The 20,335-nt window shown below is 33.7% G+C and overlaps 1 protein-coding gene across 3 annotated transcripts in view; it reads right to left on the minus strand.

Annotated features, from left to right (window-relative positions):
- The window catches only part of Cacna2d1 (calcium voltage-gated channel auxiliary subunit alpha2delta 1), a 465,343-nt gene that overhangs the window by 371,535 nt on the left and 73,473 nt on the right, over nt 1–20,335 (minus strand). For all 3 annotated transcript variants that reach the window (XR_011707765.1, XM_027926328.2, XM_027926327.2), the window contains exon 2: nt 7,273–7,354. Coding sequence is in view for 2 of the 3 variants with exons in the window: in XM_027926328.2 (XP_027782129.1) it covers nt 7,273–7,354 (82 nt within the window). In the remaining variant the exon portion in view is untranslated. The remainder of the gene's footprint in view (nt 1–7,272; nt 7,355–20,335) is intronic.

Consider the following 20,335-nt stretch of genomic DNA (forward strand, 5'->3'; position numbering starts at 1 on the left):
TCTTTTTACCAGATCAGACTTTGTTATGGGGGAATGTCCTGTGCACTGCAGGACATCTAACAGCACCACTGTCCTTTGTACCAAGTAGACCCACATAGCAAGCCCTCTTCCCCACATTATAACTGTCATAAATGCTTCCCAGCACTGCCCAACATCTTCCAAAGAGCAAAAATCACTGGCTTGGAACCACTGTGCTAGATATATATTTGCAATACTAATAAATAAGAATTCCATGTTCAACTACTAGCACAACTTAAGAAAATATAAATTAATGTTTGATAATAGAACAGAATGGGAAGGTAAAAATAAAAATTTTTAATATCTGTTAATAAAATGTTGAAAGTAGCCAGTAAGATGACAATTGCCCTTAAAGTTCAATCTGTGTCTTTGAAAATGAACAGAATTTACCACTATTAAAAAAAAAAAAAAAAGCTTCTCAAATCTCTCTTATGGGGAGGGAAGTGAAAAAAATACATATTCTTTACTGAAAGTACATTTTTGCAATCAAAATAGATTTCCTTTTACTTCAAAGAGACAGAAAGAGATCAAAAGGGTGAGATGATCACAAATTGCCTATGTAATTATGGTGATGGAGTTACAACATTTCATTGTTGAGGAAAGCAAGGCAATTCTAAAAAAGAATGAAAAACGAAAATATCATAAATAGCAATATTTGTTTATCAGAAGTAAAAGCATGTAACTTTTCCAAAGCATCTATTAATGCTTCCCCATTTTATCTTTTCTTTCCTTATACCCTTAAAACATTTCTGTGAGGAAGGCAGTGTTGCTGTTGATCTCATGTGAAGAGCAGATAAAGGAAATTCTAATATCATGTAGCTATTTAGTAACTTTCCTGGGACTGGAAGATTCCTCATCTTGCTTGTTACTGTGCTGATTCCCTAATCAAAATCACAAATTAATTATGTTCTGCATTTGAGTGTCTTCTTTTGTAAATATACTAGTATATTTAACTATCACCTAGAAAATGAATACTCTATTTACATAAGATAATGTGCCCACAATTTCAAAGAAAAAGCATCAGGGTTAGTTAGAAACTATCATAACTCAAACTATTTATCTAAATACTAACTTAAACTATTTATCTAAATACTAGGGATGTGGCTCAAGTGGTAACGTGCTCGCCTGGCATGCGCGGGGCGCTGGGTTCGATCCTCAGCACCACATAAAAATTAAAAAAAAAAAAATAAAGATGTTGTGTCCACCGAAAACTGAAAAATAAATATTAAAAAATTCTCTCTCTCTATGCGCTCTCTTTTCTCTCTCTCAAAAATAAAAATATAAATAAATAAATATTAACTTATTTGAGAATACTAATGAATGTTCAATATTTGTCTAAATAAATCTAAATTTGTCTAAATAAATCTAAATAAATACATTCTGCATTTATATCTCTGAGTAGCATATTAAAATATAAAGTACTGATTTTGACATAATTTTAACTTAGGAAATCATAACAATGAATCAAAGTTCTGTGGTGGTGCCATTGCAGAATAGTTCCATCTATAAAAATCAAATTCAAAAATAATAATAATCTACATATTTTAAAAATATATTTGCATATTTTATACTAAAGTTTTAGAAATTCAGATAAAATTTAAATTTAAGAAGTAAGACTTATAACAACAATGAGACATGGATTATTTTGAGTTTCTTAGATAATTAGGGGGACACAATAATATGTTAGTAAAAAAAAATTGCGATTCCCCAAACACACTTCATTGTCAGAAGATAACACAGCATTCTAAATGTTACAGAAGGGAAGTAGGGAGCAATATCAGACATTGTGGGTGAATACTTCAAAATGCATATTGTTACCACTAGAAGAATACATGTACACACACACACACACACACACACCACAGTCTGAGTAAAAAGTCCTACAACCCAAAAGGAAAAGCCTAGAAGGATCTGAAAGAGAAGACAAGAAAAGGATCAGGGAGGAAAATGTAGCATAGAGGCCCACTGAGTAGAGGGCCAAAGAGTACAAATAGCTGTGGATCCCACAGGAAGTATAGAAGACACAGAGCTTTTAAGGCCTTCGCTGTCCCTATCTCCAGGGCCAGGGCTAGGGAGAAGAAGTGAGTTGCCAATGGCACAAAATGTAAGCAGGTACTTACTCATTCTGGATCAGGCAAGTTAATGAGCTTCAGAGCAAATGCCTCTCCAAATTTTGTACCTCAGTCACTTCACTTAGCTCAGGTAATACAGATCCTGCTGGGATTCCCTCCCTACCTTTCCCTGCAGGGAAAACAAGCCTATTTGGAATGAAGAGAAACTTGATCTCTTTAAAAATGAAGCCTTCATTCCTGTTTCCTAATACCAAACACATTCCCCTTAGAGATGAAAGAGTTAGTAAGAGTTAATTGATCAAATGCAATGACAATTACGGAAGCCTTCCTTCTGTAATAAAGAGAAGGCTAGGAGAGAAGTCCTGAAGGGGCCTGAGGTCCTTATAGTATGCTTACATTGTTGCAGTTACTTGTCCCCAGGGCAGGGCCAATCAAATGTAGTGACTGAGGATTTTGACGTATATGCAGAGTTCTGTTAGATTCAGAAGTACATTGCACAGGGCTAGGATTGTGGCTCAGTGGCAGAGCACTTGCCTAGCACGTGTGAGGCACTGGGTTCGATTCTCAGCACCACGTATCAATAAATAAAATAAAGGCTCATTGACAACTAAAAAAACATTTAAAAAAAAAAAGAAAAAGTACATTGCCCAGAAAAAGACAATCGTTTCTACTCATCAACTTTTTGTTTGAAAATCTTTTTCTGAAGCAAATTCTCATTACTATATAGTACCCACTAGTTTAGAATATTTGATGAATTTGATATTGGTCAAAATTTGGTTATATTTTTAAGGGGATATATTTTCTCAACAAATTAAACACTAGTTGATGGCCAACCACTAAAACCATTGTTTTCAAGAATATTACAAACACTTTAATATTTAAAATGTTATTTATTTATAAACATGATATTGGCCTCTCCCTCTCCACTTACTAGCATGGGAGCTACAAGGATCTGTGTGTGTGTGTGTGTGTGTGTGTGTGTGTGTGTGTGTAGAAATAACAAAATATCCTATAACTCAGATTGTTTAAAAACGTTTTCCAAAATCTGGAGATACACTTCAATTTTTTTTCTTTTTTTAAATATTATTTTAGTTACTGGTGGACTTTTATTTTACTTATTTATATGTGATACTGAGAATCAAACCCAGTGCCTTACACATGCTAGGTAAGCGCTCTGCCACTGAGCCACAACCCCAGTCACTCAATTTTTTCTTGATCTATAATGTTTAAAATTTATAAATAAAGCTTCAATTCTATATTAACAAAGCACTAATACATTTTAGATACAGCACTCACACAAAAGTAATATTCAGATAACAATACGAATCAATGGAAGATGATTGCTTAATCTCCCCACTATTTGTTCTGCCCCTTCCATTGTGGTAGAATTTTCATTGGGCACATTACTGTAAAGACCTTCCTTCTTTGTAACCTGTTTAGGTTTATGAGACCATGTGACTAAGCTCTCATTACTGCAATGTGTGTAAACATTTTATACTGCCTGGGTATCTGCTCTCCTACTCTGTCTTCCTTTACCTGATGGCTGGGAAATAAGAGCAACTGAAGGGATCACCTTAAACTAGAAATGGAAACCCCAAGCTGAGAGGATCTCAGGGACTCCCAGCTAACCATACTTTGCTCACCTCTAGACTGCAATGTGGGAGAAAAGTGTGTTCTGATCTTGTCTGTGTCACATCAACTCAGCCTGTATCCCACTAGTACAATATGATACATTTAACTAATTCAACAGATGAATGATATTTGCAGAGTTATGTTTATATGTCAATATGTAGTTTATATGGATTGTATCATCATTCCAACAACTCCATAACATTACCTTGGCCAAATTATAGAGCTAACAATTGACAGAACCAATTGATGGACATATGTGCTCCAAATGATTACATAATGGAATAATAATTCAATAAGAGATATTTTAAAACTTTAATGTATTAGGGTCAGCAATACTTCTTAAACCTCCTCACTCTTGATTTCTAACAGAAGATAGGCAAGAAACCTACGTAAAATCCACATCTGCTAAGAGTATTGAATGCATTCAATAACATTAATCAACTTTCCCTAGACTGATGTTTTATGACCCCATTAAGCAATTTTCATAAAACTACAAGGATGTATTATTTTAGCAATGTGGCTCATTACATTGGTTCTTGGCCTTCATGTAAAACTGGCTTTACCTGTGAAGCAAGTAAAATTAATTACGTTAATTGATTTGTGAAGAAACCAAATTTCTACAATATTAACTTCGGTCCAGGGACCTATTTAATTCCTCCCCTCCTTCAACTTCTGGTCCTCAGCATGCATTCAACACTTCTGATGTCTGTCACTCAGTGTCAGTGTCTGTCATACATGAGAACCCAAGTTTGGTCTCCAGCACTTCAAAAACAAATAAACAAAACCCCACAACAATGCCCCCAAACTTAGCTCAAAGTTCATTCTCAACAATGTTATTTTTCAAGCGGTTTTTGCCTCAAGATTACATGGCTTAAAAAAATGTATTCCTTTTGCCCAAATCCTGGACCTTCTGTCTAGGAAAAGTTAGGAAGCAATGGGATCACTTATCCTGTAAGAGGATGCTCTCCATGTGCCCTAATACCTGAATTATTTTTCCTGTAACGAATTCTGCTCAGTCTCCAATGCAGACACACACACACACAGAGAGAGAGAGAGAGAGAGAGAGAGGAAGAGAGAGAGAGCTTCCCTAACATGTCATTCTCTTACACATAATACATCTGTCACTATATTGAGGTACGTTCCTCATAAACAAAAAATTATGGGGATTTTCATCTTTTCCATCTACTTTTTTATCCTAATTCAGACAAAGTCATTAATTCATACAATTTTACAGTCTTCTAAGCCATCTATACTTCCTAAGACCAAATGGAAACTCGGTGAAATTTTTTTTACTTAATGTTTTATTGCAAAACACAGATTTGGCAATAGAAGATTCATATCATAACACGAAATAAAATAACGAGGTCAGCCAAGCAAGTGGTTTTTGAGGCTAGAGAGGCACTGAAAAGGTTTCCAAGAGCTTATTTTTAATCTCAATCTGTCAATAAAAAGTATCATGTAACTTAAAACCAGAATCTGTCATTTGTCATTTTTTTTTCTCCTTGTGGTTGAATGAAAGCCCTTAGTCAATTTAAACAGTATTTAAATGAAAATTAATAAATAATATTTGCTGGAACATCCACAAATACCGTTGCTCAGTCTCACTTATATGCTGCACACTTTCTCAGTGTAACATATCTTCCCCAGGGAATCACTACAGATTCCTACTGTCAATTTACAATAGCTTTCAGGCATCTTTTCACCCCAAGCACTGGGGATTTTTGATGAGCTGTGTCAGTTCTCTGAGAAAAGAAACTGTTTGTCTACTCTTGGTAGCCTGCACAGTGCCTGGAACACATTATGTGCTCAATGAGGATGGATTAGAATTAAATCTCATCACTGGTGTTCATAAGAAATACCCTTCATTTCCAAATGTATTCCTTATCTCACAGATACAGATTTAGTACCCTTATGTAAAAGATTTGGGACCAGAAATTCTTCAGATTTCAAATCTCTTCTGAACCATTTGCTTACATTATACACACACACACACACACACACACACACACACACGAGATGTCTCGGGAATGAGACCCAAGTCTAAATATGCTCAACCTAATATTAGTTTTACTCAAAACTCTCTTGTAGAATAAAATTATGGCATTTGCAATAAATGGATGGAGTTGAAGAATATCATGCTAAGCAAAGTAAGCCAACCCTCCCCCCCAAAAAAAAACAAAGGTCAAATATTCTCTCTGATAAGTGGATGCTAACCCATAAAGGGTGGGCGGGCATGGGGAGAATGGAGGAACTTTGGGCAAAAGGGAGGGAAGAAAGGGGTGGAGGTATGGAGGTAGGAAAGATGGTGGAATGACATGAACATCATTACCCTAGGTACATGTATGACCGCACATATAGTGGGACTCTACATCAAGTACAACCAGAGAAATGAAAAGTTGTGCTCCATTTGTGTACAATGAATCAAAATTCATTCTGTTATCACGTATAACTAATTGGAACAAATAAAAAAAACTCTTCTGTTTTTAATTCTATAATTGTTTCATAAAGAGGTTCAGAAGAAATTTTAAAATCTTATACTTAACTTATCAATATGTTTCCATTTCTCTCAGAGAGGAATATTCACATGCAAGGTGAATGTTCCTAATCTAAAAACATGAAATCCAAAATGCTCCAAAATTGGAAACTTTCTGATTACCCAATAATGCTACAAATATAAAATTCCACACTTGACACCATGAGCTAGGTCACAGTCAAAACATATACCATTTCACTTAATCAACCCACCACATATTAAAATATAAACAGGGTCCTTGTATCACTAAGAACACAAGGTGAGAGTACATGTAACAAAAAGTTATTACATGACTTACACTGAAATTGAAGTTGTGAGACCCCATACAAATGACATTTAACTTTGATTAATCTTACAGAATATATATATATAAATGCTCTAACCCATGAAAAATAATCTAAGATTCTATAAAATATTTATATCACATATTAATGTCCTTTTCAAAAAAAATTTAAAGTAACTTTCACAACCAATTTAGAAATCATAAGAAAAAAATCATCTTTTATTGTATTTCCATTTCTTGCACCAAAATCTTTATTAGCAATCTCAATTGATCATTCCAATCTCTGGACATTGTTATAAATACTTTTCAAAATTTTTTTTAAATAAAACCTATCCTCAAAGAACAAAGATGAGTTTCCATTGAGGATATTAAAAAGAACCATTATAGACTTGGAAGTCATCACTACCTAAGAAATATATTCTGAGGAATGGAAACACTGTGGTAACATGCACATGGCACCCAACTGTGAATATTGGGACATACACAGATCAGGGACTCATCTGAGAGCTAGTGTAAACTGTAAAGTAGTATAAACTGTAAAGCATGGTGAGTTTCATTAACTGCTAGGGGTGGCACTCTTGTTCACAATAACTAGCAGTAGCAAGGGTTTCTCTCAGAATGTCACTTCTACATCCACAGGAAAAATCACATTCTATCTATAACATAGATACACACTTTCTTACAAAACAGAAGGACATTCAAATTAGCAATTTCCTTTGATGGATTTTACTCACATCAACAAGCTGATTGACTCCACTTGCTGTTTTTGCCAGTGTGACAAGGTCTTCCTGCATCTTATCAACCCATGACTTGATACTGTAGAAATCAGAAAGAAAAATATTCTATCACATCTTTGACAAATAAAGGTCACATGGTGACATTTTATATCCATGCTTCAGATAATTCATAAATTGTCCTTAGATCTTTCTTCTCCCTCCTAGCTCCCACATGTCCACCCTCCCATTCCACCTTCCAATTTCAAAGCAGTCAACCTTTAGATACAAATGTTTAGGATGCTAAAACATCCACAAATCCAAAAGAGAAAAAATTACATGGATGTCTTCTATGATACGAAGGCAAACATTTGCTTATTTTTCTTAAAATGTAATAAATATATTACTAAGTAGAACATTCTAAATTACAAATGCTGTATTTTTGCATACAAGTCCTCTGAATATAATAGTGAGAGTACAATAAATGCAGACTATTTGAAAAATGGAAGAATAATCCTACCATTCAGAGATATTTGCTCTAATTCTTTTATTTAGTTATTTCATTTATACCATATGATAAATACAAACATATGCTGACACAAATATTCTATAAACATATCCTTTTTAATGACTACTTACTATTCCATTATCTCCACATTCTATACTACAATTCTTTAAAAAAAAAATCATCTGTTTTTAACCACTACAAATCATACTGCAATATTTTAGAGGACAATTTTAAATGCACTTTATTTCTTTAGCTAGACACTTAGATATGAATTCTGGATCAAAGTTTAAATTTTAAAGCAATGGTCTTGATCATTAAAATTATGATCCAAAGATTTAAGTTCAAGTCCTTTCTTTAGATCAATGCAAAGAAAATCTTAAAGTATAAGCTATGGTTTCAGGGCATTTTAGGAAAACCTAAATACATCTTCTATCTCAGTTATTTCTGGCGTTCGAAACAGTACCAAATACCACACAATTTTTCTGATTCATGTCAATATAATTTAATTTTCAATTTCCTCATCTATTTCATTTATTCATCCTCACAGTCACAGTGGCCTGAAATCACATCTACCCAGGAAGTTGAGGCGGAAGGATCACAAGTTCAAGGCTAGCTGGACACCTTAGTGCAACTATGTCTCAAAAGCAATAAAAACAGAAGGGCTGGAGATGTAGCTCAGCAGTAAAATAAATAAATAAGTAAATAAATAAATAATATATGTTCTTTTCTCTCCAGGCAATTATACGGAAACATAAGTAATCTGATAAAATGATGAGATGTTTACTTTGAATATGAGCTTTACTCTACGTACGTACGATCTAAATCATGGAAACTTAGCTTTAGATGTCTTTTCTTCCTTAGATAACACAGAAGAGTTCCAGTAGTACATCATGGTCACCAATTTTTTTTTCAGCTAAACGCATATGTAATACAATAAACAATAAATGTGAAATAAAAATATAACATGGGAAAGGGATTTAAATGAGGTTTAAGAGAACATATAAAAGAATAATGAGCTGACAAACTAAAGAGGAAGAAGGGAAACTAGAAAGTCAGTCATAAAAATGGATGAAGTGCCAGAGAGTAAAATACGGAGGCATGATTTATGTGTAAAACAAACTTAGTAAATAAATTAGCACTAGGAACACTTTAGCACAAACAAAAATAAAGGATAACATTTATTGAACCATGCTTTATGAATAGGATAGAAGAAAGGTAAATGAATATCAAGAAACAAAATCAAATAGAAATTTATATGGCTATTAAAATGAACGGTGCACATAATGTCATCCTGATAGTACAGTTTGTGCTATTTATGAGCTGGTGCATACATCTGAACAACATTATAAGCAACAACCAATCAATATTCTTAGTATTGCTATTAGAGAATTACAATTATGCCCCAGTTTTACATTGAAAACAAACAAACAAAATACAGTAGAGTATAGGAAGAGCAAAGAACATTAGTACTATTTTCTAATTCAGATCAGACTATCTTGTTGCTCTAAGCAGTTACTGAGTAAGTCATGGAATATGGAAAAACTGAATCATCTCTTCTCAAATAAACTATCAACACTGACAAAAAGCAAGAAGTGTTATACATCCCTTTAGCTGGGAAACTGAGAGATGAATATATCTAATGACTGAATTCTGATTTATGCCCAATTAAGCTAAAATATGCACTCTCTCCTGACACCTGTGGGCACTGTTGCTACCAATGTTCACTGAGGTGAACTTTTTTGCACTGCAAAGCACTTTAGGACATGTCCAGTCTTCTCTGCCCCACTGACAAGCTGTCAAGAACACTTTATAGGAGCACGAATTATTGTACAGATATAAAGTGTTAGCTGATTTTCCTAAAATATTATATAAGCAGTCTACTTTCACCATTGAATTACAAGGTGATAAAGACCAGGAAATAAGGAAAGGTCACATTTACTTCAAAAGTGGAAAATTACAAAATAGATAATATTCATGTGCAAATATTTATCAATCTTTTTCTTACTTGGTAAATCATCAAGCACATATGTATAATCATTTTATTAAATTTATCCAGATGGAACTATAAAATTTGGGGGAAATAATGGGAGAAACAAAATTTTCACATAATAAGAAAGGAACATGGCACTCCACCAGGAAGAATTTATTGTTCACTCTTGACATTGTTCAGCTACCAGGAGGGAGTCACTTAATGCTTATTCATAGTGGTATGGGGAGGCTGGTAGAAGAGGCTATAGGCAACAAAGAAATGCTCAGTATATGGCCCCCGCCTTTCTTATGTCAGCCTTTGCCTTGCTCTAGGATCCTGCATTAAAAAGAGAAAAGCATAATTTTTTATTAATTTTATAACTACATGGAGATATTCACAAGAGATTCAAGTACTAAAAAAAAAAATGACCAAAGCATGGAGTTTATATACTTTTGAGGCAAAGAATGATTAATTTGTGAAGGGATGATGGAACAAATAAATATAGAGATTAAGGTAGTTAATTCTAGGAATGTTACTAAGAAATATATGGAAGGCATAGAAGCTAGTGAAAAATTAGAGTTACTTCAGGATTTGTTTATTCATATGCACTGTAGCCCTAATTTCCAGTCTCTGGTGGTCAGAGCTAGTTTTCATTCTTGGTATGTAAAGGGCATCCCTCTCAAAAGAACCTCCAGGGCTTGCTGCAGGTAGGAAACACAGGATAAACAGCTCTTTCTGAAGTTCTAGCTCCTCAAGTGACCAGTCTGAAATAATCAATATACCAACTGGGAATATTTTGGAATGGCATATCATTAATTCCTTCAAGGCTTTCTGGAGAAGTAGCTATTTAAAATTACAAAATTGAACAAAGTCAGAGTGAAGCCAAAGAGAATACAAAGCATAGCTTATTTAACAACTTCAAGAAGTCCAAGCTTGGCAAATGATATGAAATTGAGGCAGGAATGGAAGGGCAAAATTCATCCAGAAAGATGGTCCAGACCAAGAATCTGAAATAACCTTTTGAAGCATTTAGATGGTTTTCTCAAAATAATGGAGGAACAGTAGAAAATGAGAAGCCAGAAAGAAAGAAGACAAGTAGAAATAAACAATCCAACAGAAATTCCTAAGTATGCATCACAAGATTTCTTGTACTGTTAGATAAAGAAAATGATTGGGGGGCTAGAGTTGTGGCTCAGCGGTAGAGTGCTAGCCTAGCACATGTGAGGCCCTGGGTTTGATCCTCAGCACCATATAAAAATAAAAAATAAATAAAATAAATGTATTGTGTCCCTCTACAACTAAAAAATAAATATTAAAAAAAGAAAATGATTGGGAAGAAAAATTGGGAAATGATTCAGGGAGTTCCTCAATTAGATTATGATAGGGCATTTTAATATAGAAAGTATGGGGGAAGACCAATTTGGAGGGACACTGATAAGTTTTGCTTGCTGTGTTGGGGATTGAACCCAGGACCCCACACATGCTTAAGCAAGCAATCTGCCACTGACTGAGCTACAGCCACAACCCATGAGTTTCTGTTTGGGGATTTAATTAAAGGTGGGTTTTTTTTTTTTTTTTAAGAGAACAGAATAGACATGTAATAGTTGAATATACAAAGGTTTACAGTTCTAGAAAAGAATTCTCCATAGAATTTAAGAATTTTGTGGTTACAACATATATAAAGAGCATGCAAAAATCAAAGTACAACTTCCAAAAGAGAGTAAATGGAGGAAGAAAAATAAACAGAAGTTAAAAATCTCAAAAATAACATTTAAGGAACAAGCAGAGGAATCTGAGTAGTGACCAGAGAGGAGAATCCCTAAACCATGAGATGTCAGAAGCCAGAGGGGAAAAATATTTCCAAAGAGTGGAAGGGATTACAGTATCATAAATAAATCTACCTTTGCTGGGAAAATGGAAGAAACAGTGTGGGAACTAGAAGGGAATGGAGAATGAGGACCTGAGGTTTCTCTTGGGTTTTAATGTGATAGATATGGGCATGTTTCTATGTAAAAGGAGAAAGACAAGAGGGGAGGGAGACATTAAAGATTCAAGAGAATATATAATTTATTGACAGTGGTGGGATTCAGGAAATGCAACCCCCAAATAGGGCACTTTGACATTTGACAAAACAGCAAAAGCAGAAAGCTCTCTTTGCCCTTCTCCCTGTGGACTCATGTGACAGGTGTCCTGCTCGAAATCCAAAGGGAAAAAAACAGCACACAGGAAAACCGAGTATTATCAGAACCAACAGGCCTTGTAGATCATGTCCTTTTGTTCACCAATTGTACTTCCTCAATATTGTCCATAAAAATATGTACCTATCTCTTGATCTTTGGTTCTTCATTTTCTGAAGCCTCCCAAGTCATTTTAAAGTTTTATTAGATTCAATAAATTTATATGCTTTTCTCTTGCTAATATGAATTTTTAAACAGGGCTCTCAGCCCTGAACCTTGCAATATGTGAGGAAAGCAATCTTCTCTACAACACAGCAAGGTCTTTCAAAAGTCACTAGATTCATTACACTTTTCTTGCTCACTTACTGTATCCTAAACACGAGAGGATAAAAGTAATGGATGAGGAGGAAAGAATCAAAACAAAGGAGAAATCTAGAGTGTGGCTCTAAGGGAAGACAGTTCTTCCATGGGTACTGGAAAGGAAGAGGAAAAGTTTTGAGATAAGTGGAAATAACTGCAACAACTAGTGCAAAAAGTTGAGACAGTTCTAGTTTATTGGTCTCTATTTCCTTTGTAATAAGCAAGAAAGAGTCATCTGTTCAGAAATAGTAGGTAAGGAAGTAGAATAGAGAGGTGGAGGTTTACAGAGTGGCTGGAGATGTTTAAGGATCTGCACTATACTGAAGGTCATAGGATTCCATTGGTACTAATCAACATAGCTGTGTGAATTTCTTACCAATACCAGGCTGTGGAGGGCAAGATCAGAGAAAAACGGCACTCAGATGAATGTGGGACAGACACCAGCAGGTGGGAAAGGAGGCACGGAAAAGTAAACTGAAGGTCATGACAATTTCTAGATCTCTACTGATTCTACATAACAAAGACTACTAAAATATTCATTAAAATGTCATAATATATTCATAAACAATGCTTGTTTTCTAAACCCTTTTTCTATAGAACCAAAAATCCTTTTTTTACAGTATTTCCAAGAGAATGTGAAAATACTGTATTGCCAAATTCCAAATCTTTGTCATCATTTTTTGAATTTTCAGTCTTATAAAAAAATATAATGTAGCAACTTAGAGAAAGGGACCTGCGTACACATATCTCATTTTAAGTCACTTACAATATATATGTATTTTTTAAATAATAAGTTACCAAAAGCATGGTGAAATAAAACAGATTGCTCTCAGAAAGTTTAATACTGTGATTCAAAAGCCCTTTAGATATAAATGCATATTACAATCTCTGGTCTGACCAAATTCATTGAGCGTATATTTTGTTATTTAAGAACAACAGAATTAGAATAATAGATAAGCTGTTTTCTTGAGAAAACACACTGGACTTTCATGCTCAGGGTGACAGAGCACACTTGACCCTTCTTGTTAAAAATGCATATTCCTTGGCTTCAAGGCTCAGGTGCTACCAGAAGCTTCAATGTTACAGAAAAGACTTGAGCATGATAGGAAGTCAAAGAGTAAGAAGAATGAATAGTATATGTGGGGAAAACTGTGAGAAGCTCTGGAGTCTGGGCATGCAGAGAAGGGGTGCACATCCTATTTCTTGTCCCTTTCTTACCCCACGTCCCTCACTGTTCCACTGCCCTCTTGAATCTTGTGTGCTTTTTGCTCCTATGACCCTATTTGTTTGGCTCTTGTTTTCTTTATTATTATCAACTGATTCCTTTTCATTTTCCTAAGGATAAATACAATTATTTCTCAACATCCATCTTCAATTTTAATACATTTTTCTCCTTCCTCTCTTCTACTTGTACTTCCTCAAAATCTTATGCTTCAACTGTCACCTTTACTTATATAGTCCCTAAATTTGAGATCCACTTGTTCCTCAACTACCATTTGAATGCTCCACTTTGACATTCCATCATTCCTGTCCAAAGATGTATCATATTGAACTCAATATTTTCCCTCTGCAGACTACAAACTCTTTGTATCCTTTTTCTCTATTGGCAATCCATCTAGCCCATTATCAAGAATCATAGCACCAATTTCTTCATCTTTCCCTCCTACGATCCTGTTAAATAATTATGTCCCAGCTTTTCTCCATACATAGCTGATAGCTAAAAACATTGAGACTTTATTTTGTACCACCTCCATGCTAAAATATCTAATATGTATCCTTGCATTACTACCAATTAGAAAAATGTAGACAGGAGAAAACATTCCGGAAGTTAAGCAACCCAGCCCTCTCTCCCTTCTTATTTCCTAAGACCTTCTACTACAACCAACCTCAGGTTTCAATGTGCATTGGCTGTACTTTTCCTCATTCATCCTTCAACCTCCACCTAGAATTAATCTTCCACCTCAATTGTAAACTGATAAATCCCCAAATACTTTCATACCACCTTTCACAATCTCCCAAACCAAGAATGTTTACTTCTATCCACAAAATTCCAAAAGTACTTTAGCTGTGCTTTGTGTTTATTTTTCTGACACTTCCGTGATTAGATGAATATGCTTTTTTTTCTCATTTATCACTGTATCCCCAAACTTTCTACTGAAAAATTGCCTTGGATATAGCAGGCACATAAGCATTGACTGAACATAGAGATATGTACTGAAATGAAATTCAACTGTACTACTATTGTTTAAAAATCACAAATATATTTAATGATTCCATTGTTTCAAACACACAAATTCTCTTTAAGCATAACTTCTCCCTATAATCCACATCAGAATAAAATCAACTGTAAGATGTACACCTTTGTAAACAATATCCATCTTTTGACAAACAGCAAATTTTCAAAATGTGGACCTAATAGTTTTAAGGAATTATTAAATCTCTTGAAATTCTAAATCTTTTAAGTATATTGAATGTCAAGGAGAAAAATCAAGTCTTGTAATCTCTCTTTGTCCCTTGCCAACTCATTATAGTCAACAACATTATTTTCAGCAGTTTGATGTTGTGTCCAGATTGAATGTAATTTGTAGCATTCTCTAAGATATTACTAAAAATTGAGGTATTTCATTGCATAATTGAAATAACCTTATTATATCCTCTGCTTCACCTTATTGAACAGAAACAATCAAAATTCTAAAAGCACACATACAAAATATTGATATTTGCATTAAGTTTGAGAGAAAAACTTGCCATTCAATAAACATTGTTCCTTTTAAAGCTGGATTTGTCTGTAATATTGTTTCAAAAGAGTAATGCATACTTTAGAAAGCAACTTTCAAAAAGAAAAAAAAAAGAGAGATAATAATCCATTTCATCTTGTACACATTTGAAGAACATCAAATTCAGAAAAGCACAAATTATACCCTATTTAATCTATTGTAAAGTGTTAACAGTTGAGAAAAAAGTGTCAAGTCTTTATAATTTCCTATTAAATTATTTTGAAAAAGCTAAAGAAAATTTTCCTGGCTGGAAAAATGGAGTCAGTGTGATAGCTAAGAATTGTTATAATAGGTCCTAAACTAGACTAACTGTCCTTGCATCCTATATTTTATGTGGGTAAGTCTTGTGGGGTGTAGTGGGAGGAGAATGTGTTTAAAACTGCTGCTGTTTGTATAGAGAGAATATTAAAATAGGCATCTTTTTTCCATGTTCTTCTCAACTTATTCTACTATAATTATCGTAAAGACAAAGACAGATATACCACAAGAAAAAGAAAGGGAGGTGGGCTTGTTACAGTAAGGGATTTACAGGAGGGGTGGTGAGAAGGTGAGAAGTTTTTGCCAATTGGGGCCTTGTCCTAAGACAGTTCTCTGCCTATGCCATTATATTTAAGAAATAATCTTATTTTTAAGGCAATAAAAGACACAGTTATGCCTTGTAGAGCTGGGAAAAATTAAAATATCAAAAGATCTAACAAACTGACCATTTCAAGTGTGCTGAAATATAAATAGCTTATTCACAAATGTGAAGTAATAAGATCATATATTTCAAAAGTCAACTGTTCTACTTGCTATAAATATTCTACCAATGCCAAAAGGCTCCTATTTTTGTTATATAATAAACCACCCACAGTGTCCCTGTAGGTGGGTAAAAATAACATAAGTAAGCCAAAGATTTAGATAACCTAGACATGCAAGTTTATTTAATATCCCTTTCATTGCATGGATAACTATATAGTGAAATACTTTTATTTTTTGTGGTATAAATGGAGAGTTTGGTACCTACATTAAATTATAGGATTGCTTGAAAAACGAATATTATGCCAGGACTATAAGTTCCTGAAATTATTTTCAATTTAAACCATTTTCAGTAACACCATTGCTCTGTTTTTAGAAAGCTGTTTCAACTTATGAAATGCTTTAGTATTCAATTTTAGTCTAGCGTAATCCTGGGCTGCAGAAAGGAATATGATCACACTAATCAGAGTGGAAAGGTAAAGAACTTGAGAATAGAAACAAATTGTAAAACTAAAGCCTGATTCTTGAGCAGTTCATGCTTCTCTGCCTTCATTTACTGTTGGCCTTTTTCTGCGTGTGTGTGTGTGTGTGTGTGTGTGTGTAATCCACCTTACAAATAATCATATTCACAATTCACAAAAGCCAAGAATTCTTCATAGGATCTACTTTTCCACCATGTTGAATTGGTTTTTGCTTTAGCCACACTTTTTTTTTTAATTGTTTAGTTATTATTTTCTGCCTTGGCTTGCAGCAATTTGCTTCCATCATCCAAACAGATCAGTAATACACTTTCAGATTGGTATTAAAGTTGTTTCACAGATCAGCTACAGCAGGGAGGCTTTTCATACATGGGATTTGTTCCCTGATGCCCTGAGACCTTTATTTTCTTTTCTTCCACATCACAGTTACTTACAACCTCTAGCACAATCTCTGTCTAGCCTGGTGCCAACTGAGGTCCCATGTGGCCACACAATCTGCTGCTGGGGTTTCTATGAACCCAATGAGCTGAATTTGTAATTGCTCATTATAAAACCTACATTCATTTTATTGAAGACCTTCCTTTCATTGTTCATCTGCACTCTTTTCCTCAGTCACTGAAAATTGTTCACAAAATTTATTTTAGCCTAATTCAAGCATAATTATTTGCTCTCATGATAAAACTTTCCTAATTTCCTTTTGTCTTGATTATTATCTGAGGAATCATAATAGTTCCAATACTAAAAAATAATCAAATGCTTCTTATATTGAGATTCTCACCTAAATGTCCAATCCATTGCTCTACATAGACCAGTACTTTCAGCCAAGCTAATTTAATTGTTTGACAAACATATGAGTTTTGTCATATTCTTTAATCATATTCTACTAGCTTGAAATCACCTTTCTTAAATTGCTTTAGCTCCTAAAAATCACTCTTCAAATTTGCACACCCAGGTTCCTTTTTTGATATTGATATACTGTCTTATGTTGCTGTTATTTCTCTAACAATATTTAACTTACTTAAATAGATTGGTCATAGCTTATGGCTCTGTAGCCTGAGAATACCTAGAATAGTTCTAAATATAAAAATAGATGCTCAATAAACAATAGGTAATATCTATAGACCTATCATATGACAAGAGCTTTTCTAAACAAGCTATACAAACAACATCTTTAAGGCTCACAGAAATCTATTATAAGTCCTACTTTACATATGAAGAAACTGAGGCATAATAAGTTTCGATTAATTGCATAAAGTCACAGTTGGTAAATGGCAGAGCAGTTGCCCTCAGCAAACAATATAGTATAATTACCTTAATAAATGCTAATTGATCCAGTGATCTGAAACATAGTTTGGATTTCATCTTTAAACTACCAGAGTAATCCCTTAACTCTTCTGTCATCATAACTTATATATGCTTCCTGATTTTTATAGAATGTCATAGTCTCTTTGTGTATAGAGAGACAAAAACGAAATTTACAGAATCTTAGTTTTACGTGGAAAAGTTAGTCATAGTTGAGAAATAAAGATTTCAATATTGAGAAAACCTGGGTATTGTCTTCCTTTAAAACTTTCTGTGGAAATATGCACATGATTACTTAAATGCCATAATTTTAATTTAAGTTTTTGATCAGAATTAAACAAGCTCTACTTATTTTATTTGCTACCAGAAATTTTACTGCTTTTATTAGCATAACATGACATTGTCATGTTAAGTATTGTTCCACAGCAATTGACTTGCATTCCTCACATGCAAAGATATTTGACATAAAGTAGCAGGTTAAGTGTAAAGTCAGCTTTGATGTGTTTCTAAATATAAAATATTCTAAAAGCAACATTCAGTCCTACAATATGAACAGATAAACATGACTATTTCAACCAACTTTCCTTGTTTTCATAATGCAGGTTCAAATATACAAACAAATGTATGAATATAAAAACAAGGGTGCAGATGGACCCTTGTGATGCTTCTTTTAAAACACACCACAATGTAATTTGTCTGACAGCTGTTCTAAGACAGAGTTTACTTGACAATAAAAAAGCTGTCAACACAAATATATTGAAAATTAGAAAGACAATAATTCTTTCTGAAGACCATCAGAAAGGAATATTTCAAGATAGGCTACCTCTAAGAATTTTAATATTTTATTAATAAATATAGGGTTCTAGAGAAATAGGAATGAATCCTTCCAACATAAATCAGTAAACATCTTTCCAGCTCAGAAAACATATTGCAATTTAATTGCTTTCAACCTGTCTTATCCCAACAGAACATGGTTCTCTCTGACCCTTTTTGCCTGAGCAGCACCTACATTACCCTTATGCTCCCCTCTGATGGTCTGTGCACACTGAACATTCCAAATAGAAGATTGCTGCTCGGACAGGAATTATAACCTGCTTCCTTTCCTTATCTGCTCAATATAAACAAAAACCTAAAGTATATCTTTTAAAAATTAAACTGCTTTTCCCCATAAACACAATGAAACCAACCATGAGAATTGTGAGAAAATGATTTATGTTAAAAAAAAAAAAAACTGAGGTCAGACACACCAAGAAAATGAAACACCAGTTACTACGGTGTGGGAGAAGGACCTGGGGAGATGTCTGTCAAAGGATATGAAACAGCAGATATGTAGGATGAACAAGGTCAGAGATCTAACGCACAAATGAGGGTCAAGGCTAATAAAGTTGTATTGAATTAGAATATGTTAAATAACTCTATATAGAGAAAAAGGGTGGGAGGGAAAGGGAGGGGAATGGGGGTACAAAAGATGGTGGAAAGAGATGGACATCATTTTCCTAAGTACATGTATGAAGACACGAATGGTGTGAAATACTTTGTGTACAACCAGAGATATGAAAAATTGTGTTCCATTAGTGTAATGCATTCTGTTGTCATATATAACAAATTAGAATTAAAAAAAAAAAAGAATATGTTAAATGAGTAAATTCTACCTGCTCTTGTCAAACACAAAAAGTAACTATGTGAGATACTTCAATGACTGTTTAGTATATATGTGTCTCAAAACACTAGGTTACAAAACTCAAATACATATAAATTTCATTTTTAAAATGAATTTTTATTCATACATGACCAAAAAAATTGATTTTTAACACTACCAAATTATTTTTTTCAAAGAATGTGAACCATTGGTGAAGGGTTTACATAAATGTGAAATATAGGAAAACAAGGTATTTTTAGTTTCTTAGTAAAAATTTCATTATATGATATTTGTTAATTTTTAAACAACAAAATAACATAGCCGTGATCCTTCATGCATTATACGTTGAAAAGTAGGTCAAAACCTAAGAAATTAACTGAAAAATACACACACACACACATATCATGTAGAAAAAGTATTTTACAGAGCTAAATCCAGTGTTAGGTATATTAAAAATAAATTCTAAGACATGAACACCAAGAAGGCCTTTAAAAGCAAAATGAAAAGCATTGTTTTTCAAATTCAATCTTTATTATCAAATAATTTGCTACTACCAACAAAAATAAATAGAAGAAATCAGTGTTAGGTATATTTTCCCTATTTTATTTTTTATTTATTTTAATTTAAATCTTTAATATAATATATTAAATAAACACTTAAAAACACAGTGGCTTATCTTCTCATAGAAGGTCTCATTTGTGTTAATGTTTATATCTTTTTATTTGAAATAATTATTCTGTAATTAGGTGCAAAGATCCAGAAAGTGGATCACACTGAATCATTCAACAAACAGGTAGGAAGTGTTTCACAAGCCCTTATATAAGAAGTATGGCACTTTGTGAAGCTAAAGGCCTCTCTTGTAAGATGACACACCCATGTAACTTATTTCTATGAAATTTGGAAGAATCATGAAGGAGTAACATGAATTAAACATCAACATTCTTGTTGTAGTCTCCTATTTTTTTTTTCATCATTATTCATTCTGTCACTGTTCCTAATGCTCCATTTAGAGCATATGCCAATGTGGATTTCAATAAGAAATATTTAAATGGACCACCCTGTATTGTAATATTGAAGTCTAAAGATTTCTGAAGCTAGATCTGTGAATCATTCGTGACTCAGCAGCCTCCCACAA

This window comes from Marmota flaviventris, chromosome 1 (assembly GCF_047511675.1).
Source record: "Marmota flaviventris isolate mMarFla1 chromosome 1, mMarFla1.hap1, whole genome shotgun sequence".
Classification (NCBI taxonomy): domain Eukaryota; kingdom Metazoa; phylum Chordata; class Mammalia; order Rodentia; family Sciuridae; genus Marmota; species Marmota flaviventris.